This window comes from Antechinus flavipes, chromosome 6 (genome assembly GCF_016432865.1).
Source record: "Antechinus flavipes isolate AdamAnt ecotype Samford, QLD, Australia chromosome 6, AdamAnt_v2, whole genome shotgun sequence".
NCBI lineage: Eukaryota > Metazoa > Chordata > Mammalia > Dasyuromorphia > Dasyuridae > Antechinus > Antechinus flavipes.
Genome location: NC_067403.1, coordinates 243,597,780 through 243,619,143, shown reverse-complemented (window position 1 = coordinate 243,619,143; position 21,364 = coordinate 243,597,780). Strand labels below are relative to the sequence as shown.

General features: G+C 36.8%; 1 protein-coding gene across 3 annotated transcripts in view; it reads left to right on the top strand.

Moving 5' to 3' along the window:
* The window catches only part of NSUN3 (NOP2/Sun RNA methyltransferase 3), a 110,783-nt gene that overhangs the window by 67,068 nt on the left and 22,351 nt on the right, over positions 1 to 21,364 (top strand). Inside the window, exons 7-8 of one of the 3 annotated variants that reach the window (XM_051964549.1) lie at positions 208 to 263; positions 4,114 to 5,764. The exons of 1 other annotated variant lie outside the window; for it this stretch is intronic. In XM_051964549.1, coding sequence (XP_051820509.1) covers positions 208 to 246 — 39 coding nt within the window. In that variant the 3' untranslated portion in view covers positions 247 to 263; positions 4,114 to 5,764. Of the gene's footprint in view, positions 1 to 207; positions 264 to 4,113; positions 5,765 to 21,364 lie in introns of those variants that run through there. One more of the 3 variants, XM_051964548.1, reaches the window with a different exon arrangement.

Genomic DNA, 21,364 nt, shown 5'->3' with positions numbered 1-21,364 from the left:
TCTACTTTGGTAAATAGACAACTGCTTACTAATTTTCCTCTTTACTTGTTTTTCTTCTATTCTGAAGTTGCCTGACTCCAGGGTAAGACATTAATTAATATTTGAAAAGTCCTTTGAAATATTTTTAGAGCAAGTTGACTAGATTTATGATTGTGATGAGGGAAATTTCCTCTTAAAGGTATTTCTGTTTCTACCTATGCTTTACAGATACTAAAAACTGAAAGCTGGAAATGGCAAGAAGCCTGACAAGTGTCAAGTGAAAAGTAAGATGTAACTGATTTTACTTTCTGTGATACTGAGTCAGTCACTTTCAGAATAGTTTTAAAGAAATTTAGGTTGCTTATGAACACATCAACATCTATATGCCATCAGCAATGTTTAAAAGCTTTTCATATTAGAAGTAGAGAGCGAATAAGTGCAATACATTTAAATAGCCTGTACTGCATTTTTAAAACAATGGATATTATCAATGTTTTGGGGATCTGATGGCCTGCAGTCCTTGAATCTATTGAGAATTTCCCACTTGATCTCCTACTGGCAATCTCTTTTTAGTAATACTGTGAAAAACACTTTCATATACAGTGTGTAGTTAGATATAAAATAATGCAGAAATACTTGCTACATGATTAAATAAAGTCATCACAAATGTAATGTTTCATTACCTTGATTCAAGTGAGCTTTATGCCTGCGAGACAATCATCAGATAATCTACGTAGGCTAATAGAACTCATCTGGGATACAAGAAAGGAATTGGAACTAATAGCAGCAATTTTATTAGATGCCAAGAAATTCTTTGATGCAATTGAGTGGGACTACTTGTATAATGTGTTAGGTAAATTTGGCTTTGGGGATAAATATAAACAGATAACACAATTAAATTTGATCCCATTCATGTGGTTCAAATCAGTGTTTTACCATCTCCCACCTTCCTTTATTACTGAATTGGGGAAGGAGGTAAATATGGCACCCAGTACGGCTGTTCCTATTCATACTAATATTAGAATTGTAATGTCACTCAGATCCCATAGGAATATGAAGGATATTCAAATGGAGATTCATAAGTTATTAATATTTGCAGATAAAATACTACTTGGATTAAAGGTCCCAATAGCTTTTGTTCCAAAAAGATTAAAAGTAATGTTAGCATTTGAAATTGCCTTAGGCTGAGAAGTCAATGGGAGAGAAACTTGTCGAATAGTTCTCATCAATTTTCCTTATATTGTGAATATATATTATATTATATATTTTATATATATATATTATAGAATAAAACAATATAAATTGAGATGTTTGATAAATGATTAAATGTAGTTAAAACCTTGGCTCAATAATACAGTATATAAGATTCTTAGAGATGAATTTCACTAAATCTAAACAATTAATCCCAATTGCAATAATATTTTAACTAAAATGTAATTAATACATTCAAATATTAATTCTACCTTTTTGAAAATTCTGTAATGTGGATAATAATAAACTCAGTGAAATCATATACTAGCTTCCTCTTCACTCAATCCCCCTCCCCAGACCTTTTCAGGTAAATTTTCTATTCTTACTTTCCCTGTACTTGTGAAGTTTATTTTTTCAATCATATATGAATTAGCCTTGATCTGTATTGAATTTCATCCTAGACTTAATCCAATAATCTTTTCTCTCTGTATTATTTTGGATTTTAATTCTGATTCTCCTCCCCCATCTCCAAAACCTAATTCATTAATTTCCTTAAATTAGCTATTTCTCCCAGCCTTATGACATCTGCAAATATGATGAGATTACTATCTGTGTCTTTTTTTATAGTAAAAGGTTAAATATAACAGCACCAGCAGGGGTCCTCAAACTACGGCCACAGGCCAGATGTGGCACCTGAGGATGATTATCCCCCTCACCTAGGGCTATGAAGTTTCTTTATTTAAAGGCCAAAAAACCAAAGTTTTTGTTTTTACTAAAGTCTGTCCCTCCAACAGTCTGAGGGACAGTGAACTGGCCCCCTATTTAAAAAGTTTGAGGACCCCTGGCCCTTGGGTCACTCCACTTGATACCTCCTACCAAATTAATGTTAAGCCATTAATAATTACTTTTTTTTTTTTAAGGTTTTTTTTATATCCTCTTAGTTTCTGATTCATCTAGCTATGTTGCCATAAGGACTACTTTCCATCTTTTCCCCAAATACTTTTGTAAAATGCCTTCCTAACATTTAGGTAAGCTTTATTCACAGCATTTTTTCATTCTAACAGTTTAATAGATCTATCCCCCAAAAGTGATAATAGTGGCAGCTAGATGGAACAGTGGATAAAGTACCAACCCTAAAGGCAGGAAGGCCTGAGTTCAAATTCTACTTTAAACACTTAACATTTACTAGCTGTCTTAACCCCAGTTGCCTCACAAAAAAAAGCCAAAAACCAAAAAAAAAGCGATGAGGGATGGGGATCTTGTTCTCTTCTTAAAGGTTCCCTGGGCCTGGGCTCACATTCATCCCACCCCAGTTCTAGAGAAGCATGGCCTCTAGGGAGCTGGTTCATTATCTGGCTCTTTATGCTTCTACCCTGAAAGTACCAGAGAAAAATCACTTAAGGAAACTTAAGTTTATACATTGTCTAAGATCTCCTCTTAAATGAATTAAAATAATTTCTAAGGTCCACTTTACATCAAGTGTAGGATAGTTTTTGAACCTTTCACACAATAACAGAAACATCCATGTTAATTGATTCCCTTTTTTTGAGATCAGTATCTGACTAGCTGTCTTCCTTTTTTTTTTTTTTTTAATAACTCCTACTCTTTTACTATGAGATTCAGCATTTGTTTGTGTTCCCAGTTCTTCAATCTCCTTAAATCCTTTCCAAACCATGCTTTAGCTGCTGTCTCATCCTAGAACTTCTCTAGGAATCTGGAACTTCTTGCCTTGAAAAAACCCAGAACTCCTGTGGCCTTCTTACCTAGGAAAATATCTCAATAAAGCCTTCCTCTCCCAGTTCTGCTCTTGACATTCAAATTTCCAAACCATGCTCTCATACCTCATACCTTTATCCAAACTATTCCCTCCTCTCCATTTTGTTTTTCAGAGGCCTGTCTTTCTTTTTTAGAATATAAGCTTCTTGAAGGGAACAATTTTTGATCAAATGAGAGAGTATTACAAGGTATAAATTGATCATTTTGATTATTTTAAATTTAAAAATTGTAATGTCTGGGCTAGCTTTCTGGAGCATCTCTGGATGGACCTTGGTATTTATGTGGAGAAGTGATGAAGGCAGGACAGCTACCACGAGGCTGGTCAAAGATGGAGTCTTGAATCTTCTCTGTGTATGTGTCTGAGACTCTTTTGTGTCTGTGGCTGAGAGAGTCCTCTGTGTCTGAGAGTCCCTTACATATCTCAGTGCAATTATATCACTACAGCACACTGATCATGCACCAACCTTTAGGAGAGTCATTATATCACCGTATCACCATATCACATTAAGTATATGTTTAGAGAACCATTATTTCCCACTGAGTAGGTGCTTAACTATAAGTACCCTGCTGACCTTGATTCAAGTATACCTTTTCAGAGTAATGGCGCTCTATATCTCCCACTTTCTTTTGTTTTAGAACACAGGTGGTCATGCCCTCCCTGCCTTCTCAGGAAGGGAGATGAAAACACCAAAGGGAAATGGGGAGTCAAACTAGATATTGTTAGTAGGTTTCCTCTAAGTTGAAATTGAAACAGGTATATATAAATCCATCAGCATGGGAGGTATTACACAAACACATTGTAATATAAAATAGGTTGGTAGTGATATAACAAAACAATATGAATCAGTATGAGAAATTATACATAGCCATAAGTCCTAGAAGGAAGGTATGTAAATGACAAGCATACATATACCTCCTTCAGGAGCCAAGTGATAGTCCAAAACCAATCTATTGTCCATTACTTCATGTGTCTGGGAATCCAATCTCAGTCTCAGCATGTGTCAGGGAATCCAATGATTCCTGCTGGTTTTAAAGTTCTGGAGCAGTCTCATCAACAATTTTTGATGTTCAAAAGTTAATTGCCATAACTGCCATGTTCTTTCAATAGTGGGCACAGTCAGTGATGGAAGAACTAACTGATGTTTCTTGGATCTTCTTCATTTCAAGGGTCTTCTCCGTCTCTCTCCTCTGGACAAGATGATTATGGCTTGTTGACACCCATCTGATTCCTTCTCTATTTGTAGAGATACAAGCAAATCCTCTCCCCCAAGAAGTTAACATATCTGGTCCCTTCCATTCACCTCTTTCTGGATCTCTCCACGTTACCTGGCAATTATCTAAAGATAGCAGAACTGCTCGCACTGGACACTGCCATTCTGGTTAGTTATAAAACCTGTCTGCCAGAGCCAGTGCATCTTTATCAAAAAATCAAGAAGTTAATTGTATAAAGAGTTAAATTTAGAAGTTCTCTAGGGTTACCTGTGGCTCCACCTCTCTTTTGTTTTTGGAGGAGTATCTTGATGTCTCTGTTTCTCCTCTCTACTATTGCCTGTCCTTGAGGATTAAAAGGTATGCTAGTGGTTTGTAAAATCTGAATACATGCACAAAAATGTGCAAAATGTTTAGAAGTATATGCGGGTCCATTATCTGTTTTTATTGCTTGTAGGACACCCATAATTGCAAATGTTTGTATAAGGAATTCAGTGACCACTTGGGCTGTCTCTATTGCTGCTGATATTGCAAAAGTGAATCCTAAAAAGGTGTCTACTACAACATGGATAAAAGACAGACAACCAAAAAATTTATAATGGGTCACATCCATTTGCCAAATTTCATTGGGTCTCAAACCATGAGGGTATTTCCCTGGAGAGAGTGTAGGAACGTGGAAAGGAAGGCGAGCTGTAAAAGCTTTTACTATGCTCCTAGCTTCCTCTTTTGTTATCCCAAATTGCAAACATAAGCTCGAGTAACTTGATAATATTTAAAATTTGATTCTTGGGCTTCCTGAAATAAAGAAATATTGACTAACAAGAATAGAAAGTTATCTGCCTTTGAATTTCCGCCAAAAATAGGATCTGGAAGTCCACTTTGAGAGTGGACATGCAAGATATAAATCTTACCTTGACGCATTCTTGCTTGCGCTAGAAGTTCCTTAAAGAGCTGATATATATTAGAAGCTACAAATTTTATTCCGGGTATGGCAATTCTTTGTACCACACCTACTGAATAGGCTGAATCAGATATTATATTTACATCTCCTGGATAATAAGTAAGAGCTAGAATGATTGCATACAATTCATTCTGCTGAGTGGCCTGAAAAAGAGTTCTGACTACTCTCTTTAGAGTTATGAGAGTATGCAGCACAAATGTTATGTTTGGATGCATCTGTAAAGATAGTTGGTCCTTTAAGAGGAACTTTAGAAACCTTTTCTTCAAAAATCCGTTGCCAATTATGTAATAGCCAGGTTATCTTTAATGGAGACCCATGTATAAAATTTGGAGCTGTGACCAATAAAATTTGCCTCTCTGGAATGGTTTCACAGCATACATTAATTTGTGCATTGTATAAAAGGTATATCTTATCAGGTCTTATCCCAGATAATTATACTGCTCGCTTACTGGCCTTTAATAAAATTCTAGCCACAAGCACTGGGTAAGGACTGGCTTTGTTCTGGTTGTGCTAGGAGGTTCACCCACTTTATCACACTGTCTCTTTGATGAAGGAATGCTGTGGTGCCTCTTTTGTAGCAAAAACTGATACTTCCAAGGGCTTTTGAGTATTTCTTTCAACCACATTAAATAAAGCCAGTTGAACTTCTCTCAAAGCCTCTTGAGCTTCTTTTTTAAGCTGGCTTGGTGAGTTTAAAGCAGTGTCTCCTCTTAAAATATCATATAATGGTTGTAACTGATAGGTACACTAGATGCTTCCATTGGATATCACCTATCAATTTCTGAAAGGCATTTAAGATGTTCAGTTTCTCTGTTCTTAAAGAAAGTTTTTGTACCGTAAGCAGCTTAGGATATATTTCATATCATAAATATTGAAAAGGATCATTTTTTCTGGAGCTATATGCAATTTGTAGTTCCTTAGTCTTTTTATGGTCTTGTAGACATGCTTCTAACATTTGCTCCTCAGGTACACCCCCCAAGATATAATAACATAGCTTTTGGAAATGCTTTTCTTACTAGAGTAAGAGCAGGAGCCACATACATTTGACACATAGTAGGGCTAATTTTCATTCCCTGTGGCAAAACTGTCCATTCATATCTTTTGTAAGGCTCAGCTAAATTAATGTTGGGTATTGAAAAGGCAAATCATTTCATCTCCTCCTTATCTAAAGGGATAGAATAGAAACAATCCTTAATGTCTAAAACCCAAAGAGGCCATTCTCTAGGCAATTAAGTAGAAGATGGAAGTCCAGGCTGAAGAGTTCCCATAGTTTCCATCTGTTCATTCACTTTTCTTAAATCGTGAACATCCTCCATTTTCCAGATTTCTTTTTTACAACAAAAACAGGGGAATTCCAAGGACTTAGAGAAGGTTGTAAGTGTTCTTGGTCACATTGCTCTTGTACTATATCTAATAAGGCCTGAATTTTTTCACTTGCTAAGGGTCACTGTTCTACCCACACTGGTATATCAGTTTTCCATTGAATGGGAACAAGTGAGAGCGCAAGCAGGCCTTCAACAGCAGTCCTACCTAAAAACTGAAGTACTCATTTATGATCCTAATTGGTGTAAGATGTCTCTTCCCCACAGATTGATGGGGATTTTTTCAACTATAAAAGGAGTAAAAACTCCTGTTTCACTTTCAAATATCCATCTTAAAGGGGTAGCACTAATTTCAGCTGCTATTGATTCTCCTATGCCAGACATATAGGTGTCTGCTTTAATTTTTAGCTAATGACTGGCATCCCTAATGATTGTATGATCTGCACCCGTGTCTGCCAACCTGTTCAATGGTGTGCCATTTACATAGATGGTGAGCATAGGACTGTCAGCTGTAATGGCTGCAGTCTAGAATATTCCTGGATTCTGTTGCTGGGAGTCAAAATCTGGATAAATATCACTAAATTGCTTATTAGGAGTATCAGTAAACCTGATGCTACTACTTCTCCTGGTTGATAAGTCACACATTGTCTACCAGTATTAGTGATTGTGATATTAGCTACGTATTCCCCAGTTTCCCAAATGAGTGTGTGGATGGACACTGTTTTGTATGCATTCTCAGGAGGTAAAATGGTGAAGTCTACTGTGCATGAGGCAAAAGATCTATAGGCCGGACAGAGACAGATTTCACCTCTCCAGGGGATATTTCAGTAGTCCCAGCTGCATATAATTGTATTCTCCCCAATTTGTAATCCCTTTCTCCCATCAGATTGTTTCTCATCTGATTGATCATGTTGGAGTACTGAACGTCTAAAGACTCTCTGGGTGTATCATTAGCTGCCATCATGCCCCAAATGTTTTTTGCCTGGGACCCTGAAGCCAAGTCAATCTACATTCTGAAGCCCAATGGAAGCCTTTGTTACATTTTGGACATGGGGTTTTGGGTATTGTTCTCCCACCCTGTTTTTTCACTCTATCTTTATGCCAACATTGGGCTTTCAAGTGCTCTACTTTACCACATTGAAAGCATTGATAAATCTCTCTGGAAATCCCTTACCAAAAGGGACCCTGTCTTCCCATGTTCACATCTTGCAAAGTCTGCATCATAGCCTGGGTATAAAAGGTATTTGTGCCCACTATGGCACAGTAAAGGAGTATCCTTGTATAGTCCTAGTATAATTCTTCTACAAACCTCATTAGCATTTTCCTTAGCAAATTGTCTCATCAAAATTTCTGTTGCTACATTTTCATCAATAGTTCACATGACAGCTGTCTGCAGACATCTCGTGAAATCAGCCAAAGGTTCATTTGAACCTTGTGCTATTTTCATGAAGGTTTTTCCTCTATCTTGTCTTCCTGGGAGGGTGCCCCATGCTTTGATAACAGCAGAAGCAATTCGCTCATATGCTGTCTAAGAATAATTAATCTGTGCTAAAGTGTCCATATAAAGCCCTACATCTGTTAGTTTGTCAAAGGTGACTGGTATATTAACTCCAGGTTGCGTATTTCATTGGGCATATATTCTACAGAGTCACTATACTCAGAAAGCCACAAGTTTTCTCTAGGCTCTAAGCATTTCCTTGCTATAGATTTTCAATCATTAGGGTTAAAATTTCAAAAACCAAATTCTCTAATATCATCTTAACATAAGACAATGTAGACCCATAAAGAGTGCAAGCCCTTTTCAGGTCTTTGATTGTTGGAATCCTTACAAAGTGCTAATTTAGCATGGTACTTAGCAAATCCTCTAGCTCACTAATGTATTTAAATACTCATTGGAGTTCACACGTTTGAGAGATTTCAGGGTTTAGTATAAGATATCCGAATTCACACCTCCCTTAATCCCTGCCTCCATAAGGAAGAGTCAACCTTTGGGAGAAGAGGCTGTTAGCTTCGGATTAGTTAGTTACTTCAGAACATTGCCAGGGTCAGAGAGAAGCACCTCTGGGTGCTTCTGGGAGGAAGCCCACAAGCCTTCTCTCCAAGGTAAGAGAGATTCATTTCAACTTTCACCTTGGTGCTGGCTGGAGGCTGAAGAAAGCAGAGGCAGAAGCAAAGGACAAAGCTGCAAGATCTCTTAGAACCAAGGAGAGAAAGAGGCCTCTAAGAAAACTAACTGGGCTGTATTGAAGGACACAATGGAATCCTTCCATTGGCATGGAGTAAGAGAGCCAATGTAGAAATTCTTTGAAGATCAGTTTCTACAAAGTTGGCTAAATCAAGTATAAGCTCCAGACAGGGACCTTCCCTTGAAACTTTTTAGGTGGCTGAGAGTGGGAGTTACTTGTTCTTAGTCCCACAAAGATGAATTCTCATTGCAGCAGGATCCCCATAGGGATCTGCAAGAATATGATAAGTTTCCTAAAAGGAGTGGGTTTGGTGAATTGGATCTATATACCCCTCCATACTTTGGTCTATCTATCAACAGCTTGCCTCGGGAGCTATTAAAGATTTTATTCTTGTTTGGATTGTCAATCACATGTACCCTCTCCAAGTGTTCCTCTCTATAAGCCCCTGCATTCCTCTTCTTCCAAGCCTTGTGTGTCCCTTTGCCTGAGCTCACCGCATCGCTGCTTTTGTTAGGGAAGAGAGGATAATTTACCTCCTGTAAGCACTATGCTAAGTGCTATATAATTCTTATCTAATTCAATCCTCTCAAAAACTCTGGAAATTGTAAAAGCTATCATTATCCTTATTTTGTAATAAAAGAAACTTGAGGCATGTGGGTAAAAGTGACTTGTTCAGGGTCACACAGATAGTTAATGTCTAAGCCCAGATTTAAATTCAAGTATTCCTGACTCTAAGCCTAGTAGTGCTCTATCCATTTTACCATATAGCTGCCTCTCAAATCACAGAGCTCTCAAATCTTTCTGATCCTATGAAGTTGCCATTTCCCATCAAACATCAGCTAATTTAGAAGCAAATTAAGGCTGTCCACCAATAGGCAGCTAAGTCCTACTTGAGTTCTTGTCATCTGCTCTGTTGCTGCTAATACAGAACAGTCACTTTCAGATAACCTCCCCAACATCAGAGAAGATAGAAATTTACTTTTTAAAATTTCAGCAAAAGAAAATTTTATAGTTAGTGGATGATACTGAAAAAAATGAGTATGATTTATGAGCATGAATAGGGGTAGACATTTATGTGCTGCTCATCTTTGTTTTTCATTATCTAATGGTTTAAGTGACAGTTGTTTGGGAGGATACCAAATTCTCTTCAAAAACCATAGCCACCTCTCCAAAAAACACTCTCAGTGAGAGGGTATTTCTTATACCAGATCATTCTTAAATATCTTTGAGAAGTATATTCGATTACATTGCTCTTAATTTAAAAAATAAAATTAAAAATTAACATCAAAAATTAACAAAATTTAAAAATTCTTTGGAAGTATTTTCTTTTATCATAACCTTTTTTTCTATTTTATATATGGGTTTATTATATACATACAATAGAAAAAAGAAATATAAATTATATATAAATCTATATATACATATATACATTTATATTGGAGTTGTGTGTGCAAAAATAATGTTTTTTGATGATAAAGATTTTTTTTTTAAATTGTAGATAATTTCTCAAGAGTTCAAAGGTACCTCTTCCTCTTAACCAATGGTGTTTATAGAAAAAATGAGAGTCAATATAATAAAATGTCAACAAGAAGAGAGTGAAAGCATCTAAAATCAAAAGACCTTTTTGACAAAGGGGCAGGGGCAAATGATTTGAGACACAATGCACTTGAATCCTAGGGTCCTGACTGTTTGCCAAATTGGATATTGTGTCTACTTTGGTATACTGGTTCAACATTTCATAACTTTTGAGAAAATGCAGAGAGAATGATTGGAAGCTAGGATAGAAAAAAAAAATAAAATGGCATTTTAATTTACTGGATGTCTTCCTTTTCAGAGATCAATTGAAAAGAAGGGTTTAGTAACTCACTGAGAGTATTGAGGGGGTGATGAAGAGTATGGGGAAATGGGGAGTGCATTACTGGCAGCACTCCCACAAATCTATAGCAGCACTGGAAACCCTTGGGATTTGTGGGGGTGATCTTCATAATAGAGTAGATTTTTCAGAGGTACATTAATGCTTGTAAAGGAATAGGATTTGTCCCAGAAATTTAACTTAACCCATCAATTCACATTTCTATAGTCTGGCAAATCACAGCCCTTGAGTCAAACAAAAGCCTGGTCATTATTGCTACATTATGCAGTTTCTTCCCTTTCTTTTCATTTACATTACTGTAGAAGTGTGTATTGTTTTCCTTATTCTGCTTCTTTCACTCTGCCTTGTGATTTTCTGAATTCAACATTCATTGTTTCTTGTGACACAATAATATTACATTACATTTTAGCAGCATAATTTCCTTAACCATCCCCTAAGTCAATATGTATTTACTTAATTTTCAGTTTTTTTTGCTGCCACAAAATGCGTTCTATGAATATTTTGGTCGGTCTATCTATCTATGTTTCCTCCCTCTCCCCCCCCACTCCTTTTTTCCTGTCTTTGGCTTCCTAGGACGTATATATAGGCAGCTCTGGGATTTGAAAGTCAGAGTATGGATGTTTTTAGCTATCCCTTCCCACCTTTTAGAGCTAAATTACAAATTATGTCCCAGAATGCTTATACAAATTCACAACTCCACTAATGCTGTATTAATGTAAATAAATATATTTTCTTTAATCTAACAAAATTTAAAGGAACTCAATGATGGGCTCTGAGGTCATCATGAAAACTGTTTTCGTTGGCCAGAGGGTATCAATCAGTGCTGCATGCCTCTGGATTGTATCCTTCTTATTTTCTTGCATTTATACATTCTACCAGTGAAATGAAGTTTCAAGTTGCTTCTCAGTACTTGTAATTATCTGTTTCTTGGTTTGCTCCTTCCTATGATTTTCCTGATTTAGCATCATTACATTTAGTAATGTAATATTTAAGCTTGTTGGCTTATCTATGCATAAAGTTCCTTGTGGGGACTGTGTAGATATATGGAATTCTCATCTCTTATGTACAGCTTGATGTCTGTATTCCTTCCTTCATGTTTCCTCATATAAAGAAAGATTTCTTTTTACATACATGCCGTGGATGTCCTTCATGAGTGAGGAAGGAGGAGCTTACCTGTTTGCCAACTTGAATATTTGTAGTATGTATTTGCTTTACCAATGATGTATAAGCTCTGAATGAGGTATTCTGTTTTCTCAAAACACAAATGAGTACATCAGTAGCATAATCATTGTCTCTCTTTCCATCATGTTCTCAATGTACACAGGAATAGTTCTAATGTTCCCTTGTAATGCATGCTAGGCCTATTCCTATTTTCTGATGCCCTTGAATACCTTCCCATACAATTATAATCAATAACTCCTCTTTTCAGATACCCACACAATGACGCAAGGTGAGGGAAAAAAATTTCCTTGCATAAATAGCAACACTCCATTTCTCATGTATAGCCTCTTAAAGTCCACTTGGCTAAAAAATGACATGAGGAATTTGGTGACTTTGTTGTTGTTCCCATTGGCTTGTTTTACTTCCTTAGCATCCACTATGTACTTGGCTGGGTTAATACTGATAGAGTGTTTGACCTAAAAAAAGACAAGAATTGACTCTTCAGCTGGTCTTATTCCATGAGTGATAAAAATCAGTCCCTGCCCATCTGCTTCTGATCCTCCTGGTCAAATACACTGATTTTTGAGTAAAGTACTTGATGATGGTATTTGGGAGCACATCAGAGGCCCTAGGGCAGGAGTTTAAACTTCACAATATCAAGACCTTGGGTCCTGAAATGCTTACTGCAGCTCCTCTCAACCCTCATTCCTTATTTAATGGCCGTTTAAACAGTGTTTCCTCTTTTACTACAGCAATAGTACTTGGGGATACATGACTAGAGCCTGGTTCAGGATTATATTTCATCAAGCCACAAGGTGGTACTCTATCTTGATGCAGTATGTGGGAATTCACCCAGGAGTTCCAGCTGAGAAATACATGCTCAATTAAATTTGGTGTGTGTGTGTATGTGTATGCAGAGTTTCCAGCCTTTGTAGGTACTTTTCTGGTGTCCATGTTTAAAATATAAAGAAAAGTAATCTATCCTAGTAAAGTTTATTTCAATAATAATTCATAATTATTTTATTTCCTGTCCTACTGGATTGCCAATCTCTTCTATTCCCCCTCTCAGCATTCATTCAGTGTATGGGCTAAATATCATGGAAAGCAAAAGAAAAATGTAACATTGATGTCCAAAGTTGTTAGATGTATGGACTCTTAATAAAATTAAATTTTTGTTCTTTTACATCATACCTCTTAGCTTTTACAATAAAGTACAGACAAATATATTTTAAAAAGAAAGAAAGAAAGAAAGAAAACTTTTGTAGGAGATGATTTTGAGCAACCTCAGTATCAATGTTCTTGTGGTTTGGGAAAAATAATTTTACCATGCTCTGGCTCATGCTGACTCACTAATCTCAAAGAATCAACTCTTATTCAGTCATCAAGTAAATCTACTACTTGATTTGTTATCACAAATGTTCTTTTTTTTTTTTTTGAGGATTTTATATTTTTATTAAAGAGATACAATCCAGATGTTCTCCAGGTGAGCAGATGGTCTCAAGGAAATTTCTGGGAGATAAATAACTTCTATCTTTTGTCATTCTCATTTTTCTTTCTTTCTTTTTAATTTTTTTTTTTTTTTTTGGCAAGGCATTTGGTGCTAAATGATTTGCCCAGGATCGCATAGCTAGGAAATGTGTTTCTTTGTTTCTTTGTTTAATAACTTTTTATTGACAAAACATATGCTTGGATAATTTTTCAACATTGACCCTTGCAAAAACTTCTGTTCCAATTTTTCCCCTCCTTCCCTTCACCCCCTTCCCTAGATAGCAGGTAGTCCCATACATATTAAACATATTAAAGTATAAATTAAATATAATTTATGTATACATATGTATACAGTTGTCTTGCTACACAAGAAAAATCAGATTTAGAAAGTGTAAAGGGCTGAAACTATGAATAGGTGGACAGAATCAGACTACTGAGTACTTAAGGCTCATTACCTATTGGTATTAGCATGTGCTTGAAAAAGTGGCCCTTCTCATTATTCCATGCTGGTTTGATCTTTTGGTGTATACAGATAATCGTAGGAGGGATTAGGGGGTGAGTGAGACAAGCCAGAGTCATTTTGGAAGAGGACAAGGAGAAGGGAGGTTGACAGAGAGCTTGTGGCAGTTTTGTCCATCCCCTTCACTTCTCCCCCTAAAGACCAAGGACTTTAGCTTATGCTGACTCCAGCTGATTCTGAGGCCTCCAGGGAGCTAACTCGGACTTCACAGAAAGAAGGTAAAAATAACCTGGGAAGAAAAAGAAAAATGCAAGCAAACAATAACAGAAAGAGTGTAAATGCTATGTTGTGGTCCACACTCATTTCCCAGTATTCTTTCACTGGGTGTAGCTGGTTCTAATCATTACTGATCAATTGTAACTGATTTGGATCCTCTCATTGAAAATAGCCACTTCTATCACAATTGATCCTTATATAGTATTGTTGTTGAAGTGTATAATGATCTCCTGGTTCTGCTCATTTCATTTAGCATGAACTGATGTTCATGTAGATCCCTCTCACTCTTCCTGTCTTCATTCTGCTGGTCATTTCTTACAGAACATTAATATTCCATAACATTCATCTACCACAATTTAACCAGCCATTCTCCAATTGATGGACATTCATTCATTTTCCAGTTTCTAGCCACTACAAAAAGGGCTGCCACAAACATTTTTGCACATACAGGTTCCTTTCCCTTCTTTAATATCTCTTTGGGATATAAGCCCAGGAGTAGCATTGCTGGATCAAAAAGTATGCACAGTTTAACAACTTTTTGAGCATAGTTCCAAATTGTTCTCCAGAATGGCTGGATCCATTCACAACTCCATCAATAATGCATCAGTGTCCCGGTTTCCCCACATTCCCTCCAACATTCGTCACTATCTTTTCCTGTCATCTTAGTCAATCTAAGAGGTATATCACAGATATTCCATACATATTTCAATATATTGAACCCCATGGTTTCCTGGGAACAACCATGAGATTACTCAAATTTACCCAAATCACATATTTTCCCCCTGTTTTTCTGTTTTGATGTGCAGATTTTTTTTTTTTTTAAATAACTTTTTATTGACAGAACCCATGCCAGGGTAATTTTTTACAACATTATTTACAACATTGCACTCACTTCTGTTCCGATTTTTCCCCTCCCTCCACCCCCTTCCCCAGATGGCAAGCAGTCCTTTACATGTTAAATAGGTTATAGTATATCCTAGATACAATATATGTGTGCAGAACCGAACAGTTCTCTTGTTGCACAGGGAGAATTGGATTCAGAAGGTATAAATGACCTGGGAAGAAAAACAAAAATTCAAGCAGTTTATATTCATTTCCCAGTGTTCTTTCTTTGGGTGTAGCTGCTTCTGTCAATCCTTGATCAATTGAAACTGAGTTAGATCTCTTTGTCAAAGAAATCCACTTCCATCAGAATACATCCTCTAACAGTATCGTCCTTGGGGTATTGATCTCCTGGTTCTGCTCATTTCACTTAGCATCAGTTCATGTAAATCTTGCCAATCCATCCTGCTAGTCATTTCTTAGAGAACAATAATGTTCCATAACGTTCATATACCACAATTTACTAACCATTCTCCAATTGATGGGCATCCATTTATTTTCCAGTTTCTAGCCACTACAAACAGGGCTGCCACAAACATTTTGGCACATACAGGTCCCTTTCCCTTCTTTAGTATCTCTTTGGGGTATAAGCCCAGTAGAAACATTGCTGGATCAAAGGGTATGCACAGTTTGATGACTTTTTGAGCATAGTTCCAAATTACTCTCCAGAATGGCTGGATGTGTTCACAATTTCACCAACAATATATCAGTGTTCCTGTTTTACCACATCCCCTCCAACATTCCATATTATCTTTCCCTGTCATTCTAGCCAATCTGACAGGTATGTAGTGGTATCTCAGAGTTGTCTTAATTTGCATTTCTCTGTTTAATAATGATTTGGAGCATATTTTCATATGTCTATAAATAGTTTCAATTTCTTCGTCTGAGAATTGTCTGTTAATATCCTTTGACCATTTGAGATTAGCTTTCTCTTTCTAACATGTGGTAGATATGTCTAGAAATAACTATAAAGGGTTGCCTGATTTTTAAAGAAGTTCTAAAAATCATAACATTGTGCCTCTGACAATTGTCCTTTATAATTCTCTTGAGCCTTTTTTACTTTACCTTTTGTTTTCATTGTTGCCTCAATGTTTGCAAAAATACAGGGGAAAACAAGAGGTATTAATGTAAAATAAAATGATTTAGTTGGATGACACTTAAGTACTTCAAGGTGAATGAAGCTACCTCTGCCCTAGGTACTGCCCTTATCCAGAATGAGATCACTAAGGTACTCCAGAAATTGGGTTGTCAGTATTATTTATTTCAGTTCAGATCTTACATCAACAAATAAAAGGAGCTTGAGTACATAAGCATGAAAGTTTGGTCTCAAAGATCAAAATCTATGCAATTAGAATTAAAGTTTAGATTCCATATAAACTGCTTGCATTTTTGTCCTGGGTTATTTATACCTTCTGAATCCAATTCTCCCTGTGCAACAAGAGAACTGTTCGGTTCTGCAAACATATATTGTATCTAGGATATACTGTAACCTATTTAACATGTATAGGACTGCTTGCCATCTGGGGGAGGGGGTGGAGGGAGGGAGGGGAAAAATCGGAACAGAAGTGAGTACAAGAGATAATGTTGTAAAAAATTACCCTGGCATGGGTTCTGTCAATAAAAAGTTATTTAAAAAAAAAGTTTAGATTCCATTAATAAATTAGGAATCATTCCCATGGATGTCAATTATTCACTAAGTAATTCAATGAACCTTTGTCAAAATCCTTTTAAGTAACAGAATTAAGCAACTCCAATGTATTAGATAAACTAATGTATTAGCATTATTAATGCTCTTTCTGAGAAAACATATTGCAGCCAAATTTGCACCAAAGTGGTTACATTCTATTGAGGTGTTTTTTAAAAAATGTACACAAAGAAGCAAACAGAAAGCATTTGCAAAGTAATTTGCAAGAAGTGAATTTTGTCAAGATGGTGGAGTGAGGCCAGGAAACTGTTTGAGCTCTCCCAGTTTTCCTTGAAAACCCCATGAAAACAAGCCTTTGAACAGAATTTGATGGAATGAAATCAGTTTCCACTTCAAGACAGATTAGAAGGACTTCAAGAAAGTCTCACTAGGATGAAAGGGTCTTAAGAACAGCAAATGAGATCTTCAGTCCTGGCTCAGTAGCAAGCAGAGCAGACCAGTGGGGTAGTCTCTAGTCTCAATTCAGAAGGCAAATTGCCTGCTAGAGAAACCAGGCTGTTTCCTGGAGAGAGCAAGTACCCCCTGCTGTGAGCAAAACACCAAACACAAGGAATCCCTGTGTTTAAAGCCAAGGCTCAGAGTTGTAGAAAGAAGCTTGAGGGACTTCCGGCCAAGATGGCAGAGAGGAAATACACTGCTGTGTAACCTCCGTGTTTTTCTCTCACTATCCATTTCATTTCATGCCTCTGAATTAATGCTCGACTAAAAAAAAACATACAATTACTTACCAAGAGAAACCATCCTTGAGACTCGTCAAGAAAGGTCTGTTTTTGCGCGAGGGCGGGGACGCTATTTAAATCGGAAGCAGTCTGCGGGCAGCAGCTGCAGCGAGAGCACAGATAGCAGCTCAGAGCCGAGTAGAGCGGAGAGGGGGTGGGGCGTGATCGCAGCCGTCTCTGCGGGGAGAGCTTTGCTACAGGATTAGATACTTTGCTCCGGCAGCAAGTCAGCAGCCTAGCAGAGAAGCTAAAAACACCGGGGGTGAAGAATACAACCCCAAACAGCTGGAGTCTCTCGGGACCTGGCCACCCCTCCCCCACAGTGTCTCAGAGCGCAGGCGCCATAGCACAGTAGGACCCGTGCCTCACGAATACCCTGCCCCTCCCCCAAAGAAAGCAGCCTCCACTCAAGGGTTTTTTTTTTCTTCTGTTTCTTTGATAGTTTGTCTTTGATTATTAGACAGAATGAGCAAGAAGCTGAAAAAGAATTTAACCCTTGACAGCTTCTATACAGATAAAGAGCAGACTCCAAATCCTGAGGAGACTAAAAACAAACAGTCCCCAGGTGAATCCCCAAAGGAGATCATATGTTCCTCAGCACAGATGAATCTCATGGAGGAAATTAAAAAGGCTCTCACAAGGGAGCTAGAAGAAAAATGGGGAAAGGAGAGGGAGGCTTGGCAAAAGAGCCTGGAGAAATCAGTTAAAGAGAGAGTGGATAAAGAAACCAAATCCTTGAAAAATAGGATTGGTGAACTAGAAAACAAAATTGGCGAAATGGAAAAAAATTCCACAGAACAAAAGAACTCAATTGGACAATTAGAAAAAGATCTTAAAAAAGTGAGTGAAGAAAATACCTCACTGAAAATCAGGGTCGAACAATTGGAATTGAATGACTCAAGGAGACAAGAAGAATCAGTCAAGCAAATCCAAAAAAATCAAACAATGGAAAAGAATGTGAAATACCTTCTGGGGAAGACAACAGACCTGGAAAACAGATCCAGGAGAGACAACCTGAGAATCATCGGACTTCCAGAAAAGTATGATGAAAAAAAGAGCCTGGACACTATTTTCCAGGAAATTATCAAAGAGAACTGCCCAGAAGTCATAGAAACAGAAGGTAAAATAGACATTGAAAGAATTCATCGATCCCCTACTGAAAGGGATCCTAAAATCAAAACACCAAGGAATATAGTGGCCAAATGCCAGAACCCTCAGGCGAAGGAAAAAATACTGCAAGCAGCTAGAAAAACCCAATTAAAGTATCAAGGAGCCACAATAAGGATCACCCAGGATCTGGCAGCATCCACATTAAAGGATCGAAGGGCCTGGAATATGATATTCCGAAAGGCTAAGGAACTTGGTATGCAACCAAAAATAACTTACCCAGCGAGATTGAGCATCTTTTTCCAGGGAAGAAGATGGACATTCAACGAAATAAGCGAATTTCATCTATTTCTGATGAAAAAGCCAGAACTTAACAAAAAATTTGATCTACAAGCACAGAACTCAAGAGAAATCTAAAAAGGTAAAGATTGATCTTGGGAACTATATTTCGGCTATAAAGATGTATAAAGAATACATGTATACCTTGTTCTAGAAACTAGATGTGGAAAGGACATTGTACCAGAAAAAAGGGAAAGTGGGGGTACTACATTTCATGAAGAGGCAAAGAAAACCTAGTATATCTGAGAGAAAGAATGGAGAGGGATGAATATAGTGAGTATTTTACTGCTTTCAGAATTGGCATTAAGAGAAGAATTTTAGACATATTCAATCTATGGTGAAACTTCTCCCACCTCATTGAAAAGTGAGAAGGGAAAAGTGAAAAGGGAAGGCATAAGCTAAGTGGAAGGGAATACGGTAACTGGGAGGGAAAGGGGTAAGTTGGGGGGGGGGAAACTCTAAGAGGGGGGGAGGGATACTAAAAAAGGGAGGGCTGTGAGAAGCAAGTGGTGCTCACAAGCTTAATACTGGGAAGGGGGGTAAGGGAGTAAGAAGGGAGAAAAGCATAAACCGGGGTTAACAAGATGGCAAGTAATACAGAACTGGTCATTTTAACCATAAATGTGAACGGGGTAAACTCCTCTATAAAGAGGAAGCGGTTAGCAGAATGGATTAAAAGCCAGAATCCTACAATATGTTGTTTACAGGAAACACACCTGAAGCGGGTGATACATGCAGGTTAAAGGTAAAAGGTTGGAGCAAAACCTACTATGCTTCAGGTGAAGCCAAAAAAGCAGAGGTAGCCATCCTGATCTCAGATCAAGCTAAAGCAAAAATTGATCTAATCAAAAGAGATAAGGAAGGGCACTATATCTTGCTAAAGGGTAGAGTGAATAATGAAGAAGTATCTATATTAAACATATATGCACCAAGTGGGGTAGCATCTAAATTCTTAAAAGAGAAATTAAGAGAGCTGCAAGAAGAAATAGACAGTAAAACTATAATAGTGGGAGATCTCAACCTTGCACTCTCAGAATTAGATAAATCAAACCACAAAATAAATAAGAAAGAAGTCAAAGAGATAAATAGAATACTAGAAAAATTAGATATGATAGATCTCTGGAGAAAATGTAATGGGGACAGAAAGGAGTACACCTTCTTTTCAGCAGTTCATGGAACTTATACAAAAATTGACCATATATTAGGACATAAAAACCTCAAACTCAAATGCAGTTAGGCAGAAATAGTGAATGCATCCTTTTCAGACCATGATGCATTGAAAATTACATTCAATAAAAAGCCACAGGAAAGTAGACCAAAAAATAATTGGAAACTAAATAATCTCATACTAAAGAATGACTGGGTGAAACAGCAAATTATAGACATAATTAATAACTTCATCCAAGAAAACGATAATAATGAGACATCATACCAAAATGTATGGAATGCAGCCAAAGCGGTAATAAGGAGAAATCTCATATCTCTAGAGGCCTATTTGTATAAAATAGAGAAAGAGAAGGTCAATGAATTGGGCTTGCAACTAAAAATGCTAGAAAAGGAACAAATTAAAAACCCCCAATCAAACACTAAACTTGAAATTCAAAAAATAAAAGGAGAGATCAATAAAATTGAAAGTAAAAAAACTATTGAATTAATTAATAAAACTAAGAGTTGGTTCTATGAAAAAACCAACAAAATAGACAAACCCTTAGTAAATCTGATTAAAAAAAGGAAAGAGGAAAATCAAATTGTTAGTCTTAAAAATGAAAAGGGAGAACTCACCACTAATGAAGAGGAAATTAGAGCAATAATTAGGAGTTACTTTGCCCAACTTTACGCCAATAAATTCGACAACTTAAATGAAATAGAAGAATACCTTCAAAAATATAACTTGCCTAAACTAACAGAGGAAGAAGTAAATATCCTAAACACTCCTATCTCAGAAAAAGAAATAGAACAAACTATCAATCAACTCCCTAATAAAAAAACCCCAGGACCAGATGGATTTACATCTGAATTCTATCAAACATTTAAAGATCAATTAACTCCAATGCTAAATAAACTATTTGAAGAAGTAGGGATTGAAGGAGTCCTACTAAACTCCTTTTATGACACAGATATGGTACTGATACCTAAACCAGGTAGGCTGAAAACAGAGAAAGAAAATTATAGACCAATCTCCCTAATGAATATTGATGCTAAAATCTTAAATAAAATATTAGCAAAAAGATTACAGAAAATCATCCCCAGGATAATACACTATGAGCAAGTAGGATTTATACCAGGAATGCAGGGCTGGTTCAATATTAGGAAAACTATTAACATAATTGACTATATCAACAACCAACCAAACAAAAACCATATGATCATCTCAATAGATGCAGAAAAAGCATTTGATAAAATCCAACAGCCATTCCTAATAAAAACACTTGAGAGCATAGGAATAAAAGGACTTTTCCTTAAAATAGTTAGGAGCATATATTTTAAACCTTCAGTAAGCATCATATGCAATGGGGAAAAACTGGAACCTTTTCCAGTAAGATCTGGAGTAAAACAAGGTTGCCCACTATCACCATTATTATTCAATATTGTATTAGAAACACTAGCCTCTGCAATAAGAGTCGAGAAAGAGATTAAAGGAATTAGAGTAGGCAATGAGGAAACCAAACTATCACTCTTTGCAGATGATATGATGGTATACCTAGAGAACCCCAGAGATTCTACTAAAAA